Consider the following 18,710-nt stretch of genomic DNA (forward strand, 5'->3'; position numbering starts at 1 on the left):
TGTATTTGTTCTATAATTAGTTATCAAAAGTACCAGGATTATAATTTTATACGCCAGACGCGCGTTTCGTCTACATAAGACTCATCAGTGACGCTCAGATCAAAATAGTTAAAAAGCCAAACAAATACAAAGTTGAAGAGCATTGAGGACCCAAAATTCCCAAAAGTTGTTCCAAATACGGCTAAGGTAATCTACTCATGGGGTAAGAAAATCCTTAGTTTTTCGAAAAATTCAAAAGTTTTGTAAACAGAAAACCCTTTGATTGCACTGATACACTGTTATGTACTGTGGGAGATGTGATGTGTAATAGCCAATATTCACCTGTATATTTCCCCAAGATAAATTTGGATTCTTTTCTATTTTTAGCCTAAATTGCTCGTCATAGGTGACCCAGTTTTCTGACCTTGTTGCCGCTAATCTTTTATCGCGCATATATTTTAACAATTCCTGCGCCCGTGTGCTGTATTTCTCAATGTAGACACTCATAAAAATCATAAATGCTGAAGTCCATTTATTTATTGACAAATAAACCCGCGACGATCTTTTTTCAATGCAAATTTTCCCCCTTTTTTAATTTCAAATCGCCCTCGTCAACCTCTTCCGTTTCTTTTTGCGTTCTCAAAAGAAAATGAAGCTCTATAAACTGTCCCTCCCAAATCTTTTCTTTAATTTCAAAAGGCACGTGTTCTCCCACTGTGTCATGAACGCTAGATTCTTGTGACGGAGTGAAATAAATGGAATTATTTGCAATTTCAAAGTTTTTGTGTAACGGGTCGTGCCTTCAAGAGGGGAATGCCCGTGCATCCTCCTCCGACTCATTACCTGATGAGATATCAGTAGTTTTCACAGGTACTTCTGCCACCACGTGTCCGACCTCTTTTGTTTTCTTGGCAGTTCTTCTCCGGTCAGCTCCGTTTTTCTTTTGGGCAATTTCTTCATGCTGCACTCTCTTTTCTCCTGTCCTGCTGGTCGTTCTTCTTTTCTTCCCCTTGGCCCTTGATGGCGATCCTATGGCATTTCTCTTAAGTTTTTTAGTCATCTTCTTTTTGGATAGTTTAACTAATTTGCGTAACACCTACTGTAAACTTTGTCTGAATGGACCAAAACTATTCAAATATGCATTTAGAAACGCAACCCGAAACTACGATGTATTAGCACAAAGGTTTCTTACTTACCTGAGATCCCAGAAGATGTTGATACTTTGTCTTCTTTGAATGACAACGATGTCGTTTGTCTAACTGGTAAAACATCCACTAATTTTGTCTTTATATGTAAAAACCATTGCTTGGAATGTCTCACAAAAAAGTTTGGAATAAAACTGATAATCTAACATATTCTTTAACATCGCTTACAAAGGATAACCGGTTAAAACATCACAAATCTGTCCTGCCAACTGTAATATCAAAGTAAACGAAGAAAATCTATCGTCATTTCACTGAATACTAACAACTTCTAAAACTCTTTATAAAGAAAAAAGTAAAATCACAAAGATACTGAAATCCGAATGAAATCCAAAATTGAAAGTCCGTAATCAAATGTCAAAATCAAGAGCTCAATAGGTAAACCTGTCAAAATAGGGATACAACTGTCAACATTGTGTAAAATCAATATAAAGAAATTGTTTACAAAAAAACACAAAAAGACAAAACACATAAGCAAAATTAACCATAGCACAATAACACAATGACGGGATGTACAAGTACCGAGCCACGTCAAATAGATAAATAGATTAAACAGTAAAAAAGTAAAAAAAAAAAAAAAATACTATGAAGCAGGATTATAAAGTTAAGAGTATGAGAGCGTGCATTAACCACTATTCATTTGGAAATTTTAAGTCCACCAACGGTTGAAGTGTTGTCTGGAGTGCTATCATGAAGGTTTGCTTACTTTCCAGCTGAAAAAAAATTATCCTTCCCTTTAGTTGGATGGTATCATTGGTTAAACGAGACTTTTCAATTATAGAGAAGGAATTGATTGATACATTGGATGCATTCTCTGTTAACTCTTTTTTACAGTGTTAAAGAAAGATTGTGCAACCACGTTTTTAATCGATATAACAGTTCTTTGACTATAGGATGTTCTCTTCTTCACCATATTCTGATTATAGTTCGCTCTGTAAATTATAAATTTGACTTCCTTTTCATTAACATAAAGTTAAAATCTATTTCTCTCTTTTTCACATATGGTTAACATGTATATAATATCATATAAAATGCAGGATGTGGTTATATTTCTAAAATTTCCGCAATTAACTGATACAGGAAATGTGGTATGAAGTTATATATGCGTCAGGTGAATTGTAAAAATAATCACCAAAAAAAAGTTGATTATAGGTATGGCAACACCCGCAGCAGACATGTCTGACAATGGAGACGTGCCAAAAACTCGTGCACGTGTTGGTTTTGAAATGAAGACTGCGGACCAAAACATTGAAGGTAAATATGAAATATTGTCATTTAAACATAAAAAGCTGACTGTTAGATAAAATATGAAATCAATTAATATATCAATCGAAAACAAAATGTCCACCTATTTCTTCATTTTGATACTTTCCCTCATTTGTCATGCAATGATTAGAATTTCCATACAGAATAGAGCTTAAATATCGCATAACATTTATTTCGTTAAAATTAAAAATAATATTAGAGAATGTTATTTTTTTACGCAGATCATTTGCAGCACAATTCTGCTACAAAAGGGAGAGGTGAGGCAGAACTTCTTAAAAAACTTGATAATCATTTCAAAGATCCATACACACGGATATGTAGAGATCGTGGTATTGGTAGGATACCAGAAAAACTCATTCTTCTGCCTTTAGTATGGTTTTTCTGCACATATCAGGTAGCTTAATTTTTATTTCACATTTCAATTATTCATTTTTTTTTATAGATTCTTTGCATATGTGCGGATTCCTGAATTTCATATCATATTTTGTACTGTCATATTCTGTTCAGAAACATAATCAAAAGCTTCGCTTATTATGTGAACTATATGTTTTTTACAATTTGTACATTTTTTGTATCAATGCATAACTCGGATCAAAATTGTACTGTGATATGAGTGTTTGAGACCGAATCGTGACACCCACATCTTACCTAATTCATTATCTTAGGTAAATATCGTTGAATGACAAAATCAATACAAAAATAATATATATAAATATTTATTTAAATGTTTGAAATAACTATCTCTGTGATCACATGATCATTTGATCTTAGTGATTTTTTTTATATTGCAAATTAAGCACTTCCTGATGTCTTTTATTGCTATATAAAGTCATAATTAATAACAACGTCAATCACTTTCCGGAACATTATAAGGCAGGAAAATAATTTTATTCTTAAATATTTTGATGGCTATTGAAAAAATATATTTTTTTTAGTATGTTTGCCAATGAGACAACTCTCCACAAGAGATTAAATGACACAGAAATTAACAACTATATAGGTCATCGTACGACCTTCAACAATGAGCTAAGTCAGCAATAAAAGGCCCCGAAATGACAATGTAAAACAATCCAAACAGAAAAAAACCCGGCCTAATTTATATACAAAAAAGGCTACACAATATATAGAATGTGGTGGAGAAAAATATAAAAGCGGACTCCAAACCCTCCCCCTAACCTGGGACAGTGAAAATTTAATCATATTAAATTAATGTCCTTTCATGTAATTTTTCATATTTGGCATAAAACTTTTGAGGGACCCAGTAAACCAGTTCCTGAAAAAGTTGTTATGACAAAATATTATATATAAGTGTATTTGACGATAAAAGATAATTTCGCATTTTGAATAACGCAATAATTTGGGTAATAAGTAAATATCATTTGCCTCATGTGTTAAATGATATTATATATATATTTGTTTTGTAATACTCTATTTCTTTAGTAAAATTGATAACATATCTTATACATGGAATTTCCTTTTTAATACTAGTAACTTCCCTTACAAAAAGGTTAACCAGTTAGTTTGAATGGGTAGAACATTATCGAGTGAATAATTGTGAGATTTATTGTAGTTTCCGGAGATCATAGGAATTGGCGGTTTTTGAGAAATACATTCATCAAGAATATTTAACAACACGAGAGTTAGTCGAATTTATTTTGTCATTATAGTTAGTACTTTTTGGAACTGATCGGGCACAGTTTGCTGACTTTTTGGAGCGAAATAATGTAGCAATGAAACATTTGTTGTTGAAAGACTGGTCACCAGATTATGAAACTATGCCCTATCCTCCATCGACTGGTATCTATGCAATTTACACAATAGATAATCTGCTAGAGCATATCAACTATACTGTTACAAACGTAAGTATTGTACATAACCTGGATGCATCTTAGGTCTAAATGAGTGCCGTTGGACCAAACAAAACTCATACAACATTTTGAAAATATGTGTTATTGTTTATTGGTCTAAAACCTGCTCAATTTGTATTGGACGAGTTTAAAGTAAAGTGGCTTAATAAAAAATCAAGTTCCGTCCGTTTGTCCGATCGAATGTAGGCGTTTGAGTACAATTGACTTGAGAAGTGAAACCCTGCATGTTATGTGTATGTTTCAATCCTCTCAACAAATACGAAAACTAATTATATCAATTATATATCTATATATAGTGAATGAACAACAAATAAAAATATGTTGATTGAAGAAATAATTCACGGCAGCCGTAGATTTGTTTTCATTTAACCATGGCTTTGGCATTTATATTCGATTATTTTACGGCTGCCATGAAGTATTTCGATTCTTATAGGACAACTTCGCTAATTTTGTTAATTGTAAAAGCCCTATACACACGATACTGCTTTGGCTGTTCCGTTTAACTCTATTTTGATAATATAAGTAAAATTAATATATAATTCAAAGATTTTTTTTGAATCGCATTTTTCACTTATATATTTTCTTCCAATGTAATTTTATTCGCTCTGAGGCGTACATGAAGATTTAAAAAATAACATCATTTCGAGGAATTTTCCCATGAAAAATGAATTGAAATGGACTGATTTGCTCATTTTGCTGTAGAATAGAGACCAACATATTGTATCAGAATCTTGACCTTCGTAAACTGGGGATTTTGATGACGAAAATTGAGAATATATGGCAGTATAAATAAATTGGTCTTAACTCGAAACAGCCGTTTTTGTTTATTACTTCGTTTGCGCTAAACGTAGATATATTGTAAGTATACTGGTTGACGATAATAGGTCGTTATAATAGAATTGTCGATAATCCTCTAGTAATAGTTGTTTATGTTTGACTAAGTCTTGGTTACTGGGTTTTAAAATGTCAGAAATCAGTCTAAGTTCGAAATATCGGCTCTAGTATATATTTACAACTTACCTCTCCTCTAGAATCATTTGTTATGAATCTCTGTTTGTGCGAAGCTACAAAATAATTAAAATAATTAGATGAAGTGGGTTATTGATGCTGAATAAATGACTCGTGTGTCAAAAAGTAAATTAATACAAAACCAAACCTCGAGGAAAATTTTAAACGAAAAGTCCCTAATTAAATGGCAAAATCAAAAGCTCTAACACATCAAACAAATTATGTTATCAACTGTCACATTCCTGATTTTGTACAGACATTATCTTATGTAGAAAATGGTGGATTGCACATGGAGTTATAGCTGGATAAACCTATCAATTTTATGAAACCTGCATCTGTAGATTTAACTTTAACCTTAACATGAATGCTCAAATAAAAAAAAAAGTCAGGAAAGTATAAAGACTGAAATACTGGAGAACTTATATGACGAAAAAAAGGCACAAAAAGAACCCACATATCACATAAGGCAAACATACCTATAGGAGTAGTAACCTTTGAGTCTTATTAATTTCAAAGTGTATATCAATAAAGAAATAAGTTAAAGCATTCGATTGGTTAATGATTTGCCTTTTTAAGTTCTACATCATTATGACCTGATATTATTGCTACTCAAAATTCCATTTTGTTTTCTAGAAACTTCCAAACATTCATCACATGCCCCCTCCCCAATCCACAAAAAACTTCGTTTCTTTTCTTACACGTTTCCATAATTTTATAAATAACTAAATTCCATAGTAAAGTTACAAACAATCCGATTAACTAGTATTTATGAAGTTTCATAACAATGGATATTTCATAATATTATGCAATTTCTTACTGGCCTCGACTGTATATGATCTTTTTATCCGTAGGTTTACAACATACCCACAACATCAGTCGGGTCTTTCTTTATACGACGGACAAACGGAACAGGTGGGAAGGAAAAACCAGTAACAGTGTGTCTCAATTACTTCAAAACAGGAATATATAATGAAGCCGAAGAAAAAATAGCGACAATTGATACAACTCGTAAAACAGGTAATGAGCCGTTTAATAGACAGCTTGATATCATAAACTATAAACAACATGCAAAGACTTAACTGTAATCGATAGCTTATAAATAAATTGACAAAATCTTCTTCCTAGTGTCATTTTAACGAAAATAAAATTTTTATGAACATTTAGATTTGTTGGTCGAATAGAGTATCATATTGAAACACAATACATTTATTCAAGTACTTTGCACTCTTTTTATGTGGTAATTGTTTAGCTGTTTTAAGACGGACGTCTAAAGCACTAAACATATTTGCTAAACTTAAATTTCATTTTTTGTTGTTGAACAAAAAGAAACAGCTTACCTCTTATCTTGCTTATGGCTTATACTAGTCTATGATACCCAAATATGTATCAACTAGTACACAATTTTATTTAGGGGCCAGCTGAGGATCACTTCCGATCGCGAGTGCGGGATTTTCTCGCTGCGTTGAAGACCCATTGGTGGCCTTCGGCTGTTGTCTGCTATTTGGTCGGGTTGTTGTCTTTTTGACATATTCCCCATTTCCATTCTCAATTATATGATTTTTACTATTAATATATGGAGAGAACTACACAAAGACAAACAATAGTCCTCAAAGCATAACGAAATAACCTTTACACTAAATGTCAGGTACTTTGGGAAGGGCGCCAGTACTCAGCTCTGCCATTGTTTATCTGATTTTATTTCTTTTACGTATAAAAATCAGATAAAACACATACAAATAAAATCACAATAGATACCAGACTTAACATTTTGTACGTCAAACTACAAAATACAACTAGTTTATCATTGAAAAGTAAGCAGTGTCGAGACTCTGCTTGCGATAAATAAATTCAAAGATACTTTGTACCGGTGTACCAAGTAATGTCCATTGAAGTAAGATAATTGTTAAATTCTACAATCGGCAGTTAATTTTCTTGACAAACTTTTACTTCATCACAGGCAATATCTGTTTATTTTGTAGATGAATGTCAAAGTAAGAAACAAACTTCTACACTATAACTCGTGTATTACGATATTTCTCCACTCTCGACAGTTAAATGTTAGTTATTCAAAGAGCTCGGCAAGCCTCGCGCTTTAAATAATAAAATTTAACTGTCTCGAGTGGAGAAATATCGTAATACACTTGTTGCAGTGTAGGAATCTATATATATCATTTCTCGTGTATCTGTTATTTCAACTAGATGGAATAGATGAGTTAAAAATGCGTATAAAACATTAATTAAACAATAAAGGGAAGGTATTGTCATAACGGATTGAGTTGTTTAATGATTAATATATTTGTTTTTCATGAGAAATCATAAAAAAGAAATTTGCTTCCTACAATTTAAAAGAAAAAAATATTTCAACTTCCTGTGCATACTTCCTGATATAAAAACCCGTTGTCAACATAGAAAATATCCTTTCAAAAATACTTCCAGCACGTTGATGATGTAAAGTTTTCTATTTACTACCAGACTGTAGAGACATTGATAAACAAAGTCCACCAGGGTATGGATTTCAACCAAGCATAGCAGACCTGATGCGAAGCACTGATGGAAAACTAGTGAGGTAATATAATCTGGTGTAGATTTACCAACTGCGCAAACAAATATGTACCTTTCTTTTATTTTTTATATTATGTTGTAATGCTAGTACGTTAATATTGATTATATTTCCTCCCATTTCCTATAATCGGAATCACGCTTGTATAGAATATTCGTTGACAATATTGTAATTTCTGTTTATTTTTAAATGCAGAAAAAAGTAAAACGCTATCAATGAACAGAAAAGGGAAAACATAGGCCACATTCCGAAAATGGTGAATGAAACCTGCATGTTTAGCAAGCTAAACCTCCTACCTGTATGATTGAAAAGTCTCCTTGTTACTTCAGACAACTAACTATTTCACAATCAAACACAGAAGATGGAGCTTCTGTTCAAAGTATTAATGTTTATATATTGTGGCCAACACAAGGTTTTCCCAATATATCATACATGACAAAGGATTCGCCTGACTTACTAAAGATTTGTATGTCCATTAAGATTCACTGGTACAAGCTGTACCTTTTCATGAATGTGACCTACCGAATTAGACTATTTACCGGAATAAGCAACACGACGGGTGTCACATGTAGAGCAGGATCTGCTTACCCTTCTTGAGCACCTGAGATCACTCCAAGTTTTTGGGTGGAGTTTGTGTTGCTTAGTGTTTAGTTTTCTATGTTGTGTCTTTTGTGCTATTGTTTGTCTGTTTGTCTTTTTTGTATGTAGCCATGGTGTTATTTATTTTCGATCTGAGAGTTTGACTGTCCCTCTTGTGTCTGTCGTCCCTCTTTTTCTGTACCCCTCCCCCAAAAACAAAACAAAAGAAAGCACAATTTCAAATCAAACAAAAACAAAAAGAGATAACAGAAGCCAATGCATAGTTCTAGTTGTTTAAGACAACTGTAGATACTTTTAAAACCATTTTCATAGTTTTGACACTATTCGGACTTATAGTAAATTGGATAAAAACAATTTTGTTTATTATGAGAACAAAAATTTGAAAATGTTAATGATCATTTATTTCTCATGTGTGAACGAATTATTTCTCTACTTATTTATATTTGTTTTAGATTGTTGTCGGTTAACATTGAGTTCAAACTAAGTTCAATCCATTTGAATGCTGAAACTGGGAAAGCTGTACAGTGTTTTGGTATTCACGGAACTGTAAGTAGTTCTTCGTAAGATTTCTACTAGTGTTTATGTTGAATAATAAGAAAAATAAGTCAGCTTCACTGATATATAATTCTATGTTGCTGTTTCATCTGTTTAAAAACTACTTGTTTGCAACAAAACATGTATGTGTATTCGTAAATGATCTCTTCAGCTTGTTATCTTTATGTATATGTACATTACAGTTATTTTTCGGCTTTGGTTTAATACGAGTATCGTGACAAAGGATGACTTTTTATTTTAATGTGTCTCGTTGACATCACTGAATGCGACTTATTGTTATATTTGATATGAATGAGCATCCAGACGAGTGAAAATACTTTTTTTCATTCGACAACAACAAGCAGAAATTAGTTTTCAAGAAAAATAATAATCATATAAATACCTCAACCTCATGTGCTGTATATAGTTTTAAAATAGCAATGTTTGTTCTTTTCTAATTGTTAACTGGTGCAGGTTTTCTTTGACAATCGAAAAATAGATGGACAAATAACAGTTAAGCTCAAAACAAATGTTGAAGAAGTGAAATGCAATTCAGACAGTGCGAGAAACGGTAGGTTACATATGGTTAAATAATGTTGTTCTATTGTTACTGTTCAACGTACGGTAGGGAAACTAGTAAATTTAACATACTTTAATTAGATAGGGTATAATGATTCGGTATACCAATTAAACTAATGATATAAATCTTTTTTAATGTAAACATAATATTTGAAAACATAATTTTAAGACGAATGTTTGTTTAAAACACCAAGCACACGCTTGAATTATTTATCAATTTACAATATCACCAATAAAGTCTTGACATCACCAATTTCTGTTCCTTTGACTAAAATATTTGAGATATTTATATTAAGGCTTTTCCACTTTCTGGAAAGACTCTTTGCTTTTGATCGAATTTTATTTCTCTTCTGCTTAATTTTTCTTCCAACTAATCTTTAATTCCACATGTATTGATGTTTCAAACTTATCAGTTGCAACCGAAAAAGAGAGCGACATATTTATTTTTCCAAATTGCTCGTTTTATCCTCACAAATATTACATTTAATTTTCATCGAAGCGTTCGGACAGTTAGTTCCCCTTCTTTACCTAACATAAGTGCATTTTCATAGTCACACATAAACCAAAACTCAAAGATACGTAGGGTCTCTTAATTTTAGGTCCTTGGTCAACAAAATTGAAAAACAGGTTAAGGTCACATACTAAATTATATTTGTGGTTCATTTTTATAGAAAAGGGCTATGCTCTTTTTATTTGTGGCCTTTACTGTATGACCTTTAAGTTGATGTCAAGATCAAATACAAATTTGATGATCTAGATTTTGACCTTTTGTGTAACTTCTCAGTACGTAATACACGAGAAAGTGATTAGTTCATTTACATTCATTTTCAAACATATTACCTTGAATTAGACTTATCACCGCGTTTCACTTACACGAGCAACAGGGCGGATGAAATACGTAAAGCAGGATCTGCTTACCCTTCCGGAGCACATACTAACACCTAAAGTGTTTGATGATGTTCATGTTGATTAAGTTTTCTTTGTTGCGTGTAACGACTATTGTTAGCGTTGTAGTTTTATCGAATTTTGCGGTGTTGTAAGTTTATTTTCGATGTACATGTATGACTTGTAATGTCCTTTGGTATCTTTTGCCTCGCTTCTACATTATACCTATCAAAGCCTTTTTTGAAAAAAATCATTAAAAACTATTTCCTCAATGATTTCAGCAAAAACACAAGACATTGTGATTTCTGCACTTGCATTGTTGTTCTGTTTACTGCACGGGCTGTTTTGTTTGCAAGGTTGGATTACTTCTGCCATACTGTTCAAGGTAATGCAATAGATTTTATTACATTATTCGTTGAAATTGACAATTCAATGTAATATTCAAAAGAAATATACTCTATATTTTATATACTAGTAAATAAAATTCTTTTAGACAATATTTTATCTAGTTAAGCATCAATATTGAAGAAGTGTCAAACGTTACTTTTGATAAGCTATAATATGAAAACATATTTCATTGAAATAAATGTAATTGAATGTAAATGCATTGAAGTAACATATTTTCCATTGAATGTGTATACTCGATAGGAAATTTTAGTTCTCATATAGCCATATGACTTACAATATGTCTTATGATAAAAAAACATATTTTAAAAGCTTAATATGTAATCCGTACAAAAAACCCTGATATTTGTCGAAATTGATTTTTAATGTTTGTTTCAGAAAACAAGAGACTACTATAACGATTTGACAGGAAAGAGATTATCAACAAGGGCATGTTGGGAAATATTTAAACTAAACGATTTAATTCTGTTCTTTTCGCATTGTGTTACAATAGTTGGATCGGTGATAAAAATAAGCATTGATCATGGGGTAAGTTTTTTTCATTTCGTTTATAGAAACTTATTAATAACACGAGTAACACGACGGGTGCAACATATGGAGAAGGTTCTGCTTACCCTTCCGGAGCATATGAGATCACCCCAAGTTTCTGATTGGGTTCGTGTTGTTATGGCTTCAGTGTTCTATGTTGTGTCTTTTGTACTGTATTACTTGTCTGTTTGTCTTTTTCGTTTTTTAGCCATAGCATTGTCAGTTTATTTTCGATCTATGAATTTGAATGTCCCACTGGTATCTATCGCCCTTCTTTTCTTCTGTTTTATAGTTTTTAGTTTAAGATAAATAAAGAAAGGCTATGATCCCATCGATCATTCGGTCACGGAAATTGCACAAATATAAAAAAATCCTCAAGTCTATAATTTGTATATATTATGTACGGATGAATATACGGAAAATGATATGGAAACTTTAGTTATAAGATTTGATGTTACAATTATGTCATAAACAGGTCGACATTTACGTTTCGGCACTAAAAGACAATCTTACGTATGGGTTTAATTAACATTATCTACGAACAAAAGCCCTACAAAAAATGTTAAAGTTCCTAAATAAAGAACCTTGCATAAGACATCTTGTGGTACATACTCTTTTTGCTTCTATCTAAGTATCAAAGGCATGTCTTGTGAAAAATCGAATAGTGTTGTTTATTTAATAGAAAACAGTTGGGCGTTTCGAATGCAAGGGGCTTCATAGTAGCCTTAGTAAATCTACCTTTTTTAATAGAAGATCTTTCCTCGTGAAAAATGATGCTCGATTCGAAGAAGGGGAAATTTTCAGTTTTATTTTATTCTGTTATATGTTTCAGCTACAGACAAACTATATCATATCAATGTATGACGCAACTGGTATCCTCTTAGGCATTGGCTGTCTGTTTACTTGGATCAGTGTATTGCATTATTTAGCGTATGATCATGTATTCGGCGTAAGTACGAGTAAACAATTCAAATATTTCTTCCAAACATTTCCGTGTCTTCAATTGCGTTCAGCCGTTTTGTTTTTAATTTATATACAAAATCTTTTATTTTTAACAGAATTTGAAAATAGATACTCGGAAATTTCTTTTTCACCAATGAGTTATCGAAATATTTAAGCTATTAAAATAATTCACATACATAATTTAGTGAACATTCTTCGTTCTCATATGAGAACGAACACAAAAGATTTGAAATATATGAAATATTAGAAAGAATTTTTTTTCCCCAGTTCATTGGACCTCCACCGTGTTACTGATTTTGATCTTTAAAATCGTTTGATTCAATTAAATCAGTCATGTAGTATAAAACTATACGCCTGATTTTCTACCCAAGTTCTGTGTCTAGATGAGTCTTATGTGGACAAAACATGCGTTCAGTGTATTAAATAATGAGCAAAGTGTCTTAATTGAAGTTTTACAACCCTACATCGATACCAATGCAGTATGAAGTTAAGTTTCTCAGGGTATCAACAGTTGAGTATACAGCGTTGCTGAGCCGACAAAACATTGTTGATAAGGTCATTTCCAATTCCAATTACTGGAAAGAAAAACGTTAAAGTTACTCCAGTCATAAGCACCGTTCAAATATTTCTAATAGAGTCTGTCTACAACGCCCTGTTACATTGTCAGTATCTTTTGAGCTTCGAGCACTTGTGCTTTTGTGCAACTGATGAGTTTTATATGGCCACAACGTACGTAAAGCGTATTAAGCTTTACAAACACTAGGTCGATGTAACGGCTGGTCAACGTCAACTGTATTACCAACTCATGATAACACAGCTGTCAGTATCCATCTGCTTACATGAAATAGTATTGGTACAGTATCTTTTCTCAACATGCTTAAAAAAAAACAAGTTCAAAATCTTTTCTTACAACAACGTTTTGCTTTCCAATTGAGCTGGTTTAAGTTCATTATGGAAACACTTGATGATTTTGGGGTTTTCATTACTCTTCAAATAGTTTATTGGTTATTGACTACTTAGTGACCTAACTCGAACACCACTGATGGTTTGGGTGTATTATATTATTAATCTGATATCTTTGTTGATTTTTGGCAATTACTGAGCCTGTGCAACTATATATGTGGATGTATCGTCCTCGAGGGAATCATCAGCTTCGTAGTCAGTATACATGTACCTGTGCTGACATTATATCATTGATATGGTTTATGATTAATAAACATTATACTAATTCGTGTTACATATTCATATTGTATAGTATCAATTATATTTCAGCTTTTATTTTCTGTGATGGAGAGATCCGCTTTTGTTGTTATCAAGTATCTGACTTGTGTTTCCATATTATTTGGTGGGTTTGTATTATGTGCATGGGCTGTACTTGGACCATATCATATAAAGGTACACATTATTGTAATTATCCTGTATATATAATTTTTTTATTGAGTCAACAGATAATTCCACCGATGATGAATGGTTCAAAGGCATTTTACAGAAAGCACGTATCTTTGAATAAGATAATAGATTAAAACTGAAATCGCAAAAATACCACAGTACAACAGACTAATCCGACTACTAACACGTGTCTTCGAAGGAAAAAAGAAATCATACAATTCAACGTAGACAAATTACAAACACATGGTCAGGATAACCTGAATAACAATACATGCTAACACGATGATGACTCTGATGTGCGAACGGTATTGCAAATACTCTTTGTAGTCTCGTTTTAATTGATAAAACACGACTCAGACTAAACAAAAGAATGAGTTATCATCAATCTTATGGTATTGATCCTGGGAAAAATACCAAGTTCTCTCTATACAATTAAAATAATCTGCTTATGAACATGTATCAATGACCCCGATTTAAAAACAACGTGTCTCTTACAAAGAAAAAGTTTTAGGGTTAAAAATTATGAAAAGATTTCTTTACCGATTCAACGACAAAACTAGTTTGTTGAGACCTGGATGTAATTCTATCAATTTTGAATATATTGAATAAAATATAGATCACAAGGAACAAAACAAATAACAACATTCATTGTATAGTTGAACAATGTTCTTCTTTATTATATCATACATACCATTTCGATTGGTTGAGAAATATCTTTTTTATTTACAGTTTGCCTCTTTCACATCAACCTTCCAGTCTTTGCTTGCTCTAGTAAACGGGGATGAAGTTTATGTCACATTCACTGCTGTTGACTCAGACAAAGAAATTATTCGTTTTTTCAATGGATTCTTTCTTGTTGCCTTTTTGGCTTTATTCACTCTGATCACTCTAAACATATTTATAGCAATATTCAACACAGCATATGAACATCAACATGACAATGTAAGTATACAAAAACTTAATTCATTCATAAATTTGGATCTTTAGTCTGTCTTTAACAATGGAAGAAACCCTTTCGTAATCTCTTTTAAGCACTTTTCTGGATCCACCGTCATCGAAGACACTTAAAAAACCGAATACTTGAAAGCTGAATATGTGTAAGAACTTAAACAGTTAAAGATGAATTTTACATAAAAGAAAGAACCTTAATACAAGCAAAATCATTTTAAGTTCATTTTGCCTGAGTGAAATGAAAATTTTATTGTTTTATCTGAATCAAAAGAGGTGTTGAAGAGTTATATTTATACGTTTAGCTACTGTTACATGTGTTAGATTCCGTTAAAAAAAAGTAATATTCATTTGTCTTAATATTTTGTGGAAACATAATTGTTAACTCTTTATGTATATAAACTAATTATGTTTTGTTCTACATTCTTCTTGTTATATTTTTTTTAGTTTTTATGTTGTTGTTGGTTTTTTTTATCAGGAATATAAAAAAGAACATAGAAGTGACCTTCTGAAATTTTTAGGAAGAATGGAATCGAAAACTTTTGATACTCCAACATGCGCGTCATGTGTAAGGAGTTCTTGTCCATCATTGTTGGGGTGTACCTCGTAAGTATCAATCGACGCACAAGATATATAGCAGATTACCTGATCAGGTCCAATGGACAAATTTATCTAGTGTTTTGAAAAAAGCGGCACTGATGTTTGTATGCACATAAAAAGCTTGAAATGGTGGATTACAATGTATCCATTTAGGGTGTATATGTCATATAATATCTTATCCATTTACATTTTTGAAATTTTCAAAATAACGTTATATATTCAAGGTAATTCTTGACGTAAAACACAACAAGGGAGTTAAAATATATATATTAAAAAACATGTACGGGCTTTTTTGACACTCCATGTTATACGACAAGAAAAAATTAAAGTATGCATTAATTGCAATACTCATAGAAGAAGACCCTATATCAATACTGAACGAATAACAATGAGATGAAGAACAACGATCAAGAGTTGTTGACGTATTTCTAAACTATGTTGAAGTCCTTCCTTTAATCACAAAGTGATTAAAAATTCATCTAGAGTTGTCTCTCTTTATCTGTTGTTTTACAGTAATTCACAAATACCAAAATAAACATTATACAGACTTTCTGTATATTATACTCATTTGTGTAGAGGTTCCATCCTCTGTTTTTCATTTATAACTTTTACAACTAATACAAAAACAATCCTTTGAATTAAATATACATTTTATTACACCAACTTGTATTTACATTTTCATGACTAGAATATACATTTTTACTTTGTGGCATTACTTTGGCTACAGAGTATTTTTTAATATTTTGTTGAGGCGCCAGGGTGACTACCGATTACCTTTACACAATGGCTATCAGCTGACCAATGTTGACATAGTGTCATAAAACCCCTGGTAGTTAAACACGGTTACACCACCACCTACCATGGGGAGTGACCGGGGAAAACACTCGTATTACCAATGCTCCAGTTATAAGTGCCCCACCTCTTATCAGGTGTGGGCCTCCCCTCTATAAGATGAGGTGGAGGAGGTCCCAGAGTTACCCGTCTGTAAACCCCACCGTTACCACTTAACACATTTTCCAAACCTGCAAATTGTAGAACTTGTCAGGCCCAGAGCAAGGGCCGCGTGAAATACTTCCCCAATCACTACCAGTCTCCCTGGACCTCCCCCTATTCAAATTTGACTCTGCGCCTAAGGATAGTAGAAGATAATTAATTTTCTTTAAAATGTCTTGTTTTCTTTCCAATTGTTAAAATTGTTAACTGCTTAAAACTAGAATTAATTCTGGATGCTTAAATCACAATAGTCCATATGTTAATAACGTGCTTAATGACGGAAATGTCCAAATCATAGAAACGCAAGTTTGTTCTAAATAGTCCTGTATAGGGCCAATACTATGAAGGTCCGGCTTGTATACTGGTAACCATAATATTGTAATCAAATACAGCAAACCAGTGCCTGAAAATATAAAACAAAAACAGCAGCAACTATTCTCATAGGGAGGGTAGGCGGGTTTTGATATTTTAACTTATTTGCGTAACACTTGCTTTCTTGTCGACAGCAAATTAACAAGTGCCCGATACGGGAATTCAAAAATTCTATTCTAGTTGATACGAGAATTCCAAAGGGGAGTGACCTTTTAAAATGTGACACACACAGAAACGAACTCTAATATAACAATGGCCAGATTACCAGAATACTCTAGATTACCACCTTACATGATTACAATCTGTTGTATCATGTGTTAACAAATTGAATGTTGCACCATAATCATGGTAATTACCTTTAGCAGGTCATTTATTTGTGCTTCAAACCCATTTTTATTAAACTGGTAGCTTTTTTGGCTATCTTGACACTCCAAGATTTGTTATACGAAAGGAAAAACGTTAAGATATGCACTTATATACCGTCCGGTAATATGATATTCTGCCAAGGTTCGCTGGGAAATTCGAGCAATTTTATAGATAACAAAAGAGGGGAATTCTGTTCTTATGGTTTATGGCCATCAAAAGGCTCAATTGTGACGTGAAAGAAAACTCGAAAAAATAATAATAAACGTTAGTAATCACTGATATAGATATGAGCTGAATTTTACCCTGTTTTTTTTAAAACATAATCTAATTTGAACTTTGATGGGTGTCATATGTAAAGCAGGAACTTCCTACCCTTCTATAGAATTTAAGATCATCCCAATTTTTGGGCAGGGTTCGTGTTGCTCAGTCTTGTGTTTTCTTTATTGGATGTTTTGTCTGTTGGACTTATGTTAATTTAGTCATGGCGTAGTCAGGTTCTTTTCCACTTTTTGGTTGTCACTTTGGCATTTTTGCCACTCCTTTACATATATTTATTGTCTTTTTTTCTTATTATAAAGTTGGTTATGATGAATCGGTTATTAATATTTATTTTGATATATTTGAATAAAATAAATATGATAGTTATTGAGCAGATTGTTATGCTACCGAATAATGTTATGGATTTAAATGCATAACAATTCAAATGTCCAAAGAACAGATGTTTTTTTACAATGCAAATAACACGTATAATTCCGTGTGTCCGCACTACTCCGCTGAATTAAACTTCATTTGAATTGCTGAAACCAAAACATTTGAAAGCCAAGGATGAATAAGACTTAACCATGTGACGATCGTCTCTGTATCAATTTTAGTGTTCAAGATATCAACATTGCTTAATTAAAAATATTATCATTTATCAGGACATCACTATATATTAACGGGGTCTTTAATAAAAAAAATCTAACTAAAACATAAAAATATCTTTATTTTTCAGATTTTGCGATGAAGACCGATATAATCGAAAATCCTACCAGTTTAATACGTGATGACTTTATAATGCAATACCTGTTTTTGAAGAGAAATATTTATATCAAAATCGTACAATTTATTAACATTGTATTCATGAGCTCAAGCTGTGGTATTTGTGTTGATAACAAAAGAAGAATGCTGTCTATTTGTCTTGTTGAGCAAATGTAATATATTGTTACTGCTAACATAACACCTCAAGGAGAAAAAGATTAATATAGCGCAGTCTTTTTCATAAAATTCTGAAATGTGTTGTGACTTTTACGAAAAATATTATTATAATAATAACTTTCAAAATGCATTAAAATAATGGCTAAAAAAGAAAAAAGACCAATAGACAAACAATAGCACAAAGACACAATATAGAATATTAAAGAATAAGCTACACAATTTGGAAGGGCAAGCATATCCTGCTCCACATGTGGCACCTGTCAGGCTGATAATGTTAGTACAAACTCGTTAATAACTCTAATTTTGTAGTTCTTATTCGTAAAAAGGGGACAGGATTGTAATTACGATATTAGGAACAAATCCGCTATCATCTGTGAAACAGATATTTCGTGCAAGTCAACTCGTGATGGCGTCTGTAGAATTTATGAAAGAATGATTTCAACTGCACCATTTGTTTTATAGCTTGCT

At 32.2% G+C, this 18,710-nt stretch overlaps 1 protein-coding gene across 2 annotated transcripts; it reads left to right on the forward strand.

The window, feature by feature from the left end:
• The first annotated feature begins 2,249 nt into the window (after positions 1 to 2,249).
• Positions 2,250 to 18,368, forward strand: LOC139482663 (mucolipin-1-like). 2 transcript variants are annotated; one of them, XM_071266669.1, is made up of 14 exons: positions 2,250 to 2,435; positions 2,669 to 2,841; positions 4,115 to 4,306; positions 6,175 to 6,340; positions 7,796 to 7,889; positions 8,936 to 9,029; positions 9,492 to 9,588; positions 10,763 to 10,866; positions 11,265 to 11,414; positions 12,247 to 12,363; positions 13,650 to 13,772; positions 14,496 to 14,708; positions 15,193 to 15,320; positions 18,040 to 18,368. In XM_071266669.1, the coding sequence occupies exons 1-14, from the start codon at positions 2,336 to 2,338 to the stop codon at positions 18,089 to 18,091; spliced, it is 1,803 nt and encodes a 600-aa protein (XP_071122770.1). In that variant the 5' UTR covers positions 2,250 to 2,335; the 3' UTR covers positions 18,092 to 18,368. The 2 variants fall into 2 exon arrangements, 1 of the variants encoding a protein (XP_071122770.1); XR_011654906.1 differs by lacking the exons at positions 13,650 to 13,772; positions 14,496 to 14,708; positions 15,193 to 15,320; positions 18,040 to 18,368 and adding an exon at positions 15,708 to 15,784 and having other exon boundaries at positions 12,247 to 12,712.
• Positions 18,369 to 18,710: the final 342 nt, after the last annotated feature.

This window comes from Mytilus edulis, chromosome 7, assembly GCF_963676685.1.
Source record: "Mytilus edulis chromosome 7, xbMytEdul2.2, whole genome shotgun sequence".
Lineage (NCBI taxonomy): Eukaryota > Metazoa > Mollusca > Bivalvia > Mytilida > Mytilidae > Mytilus > Mytilus edulis.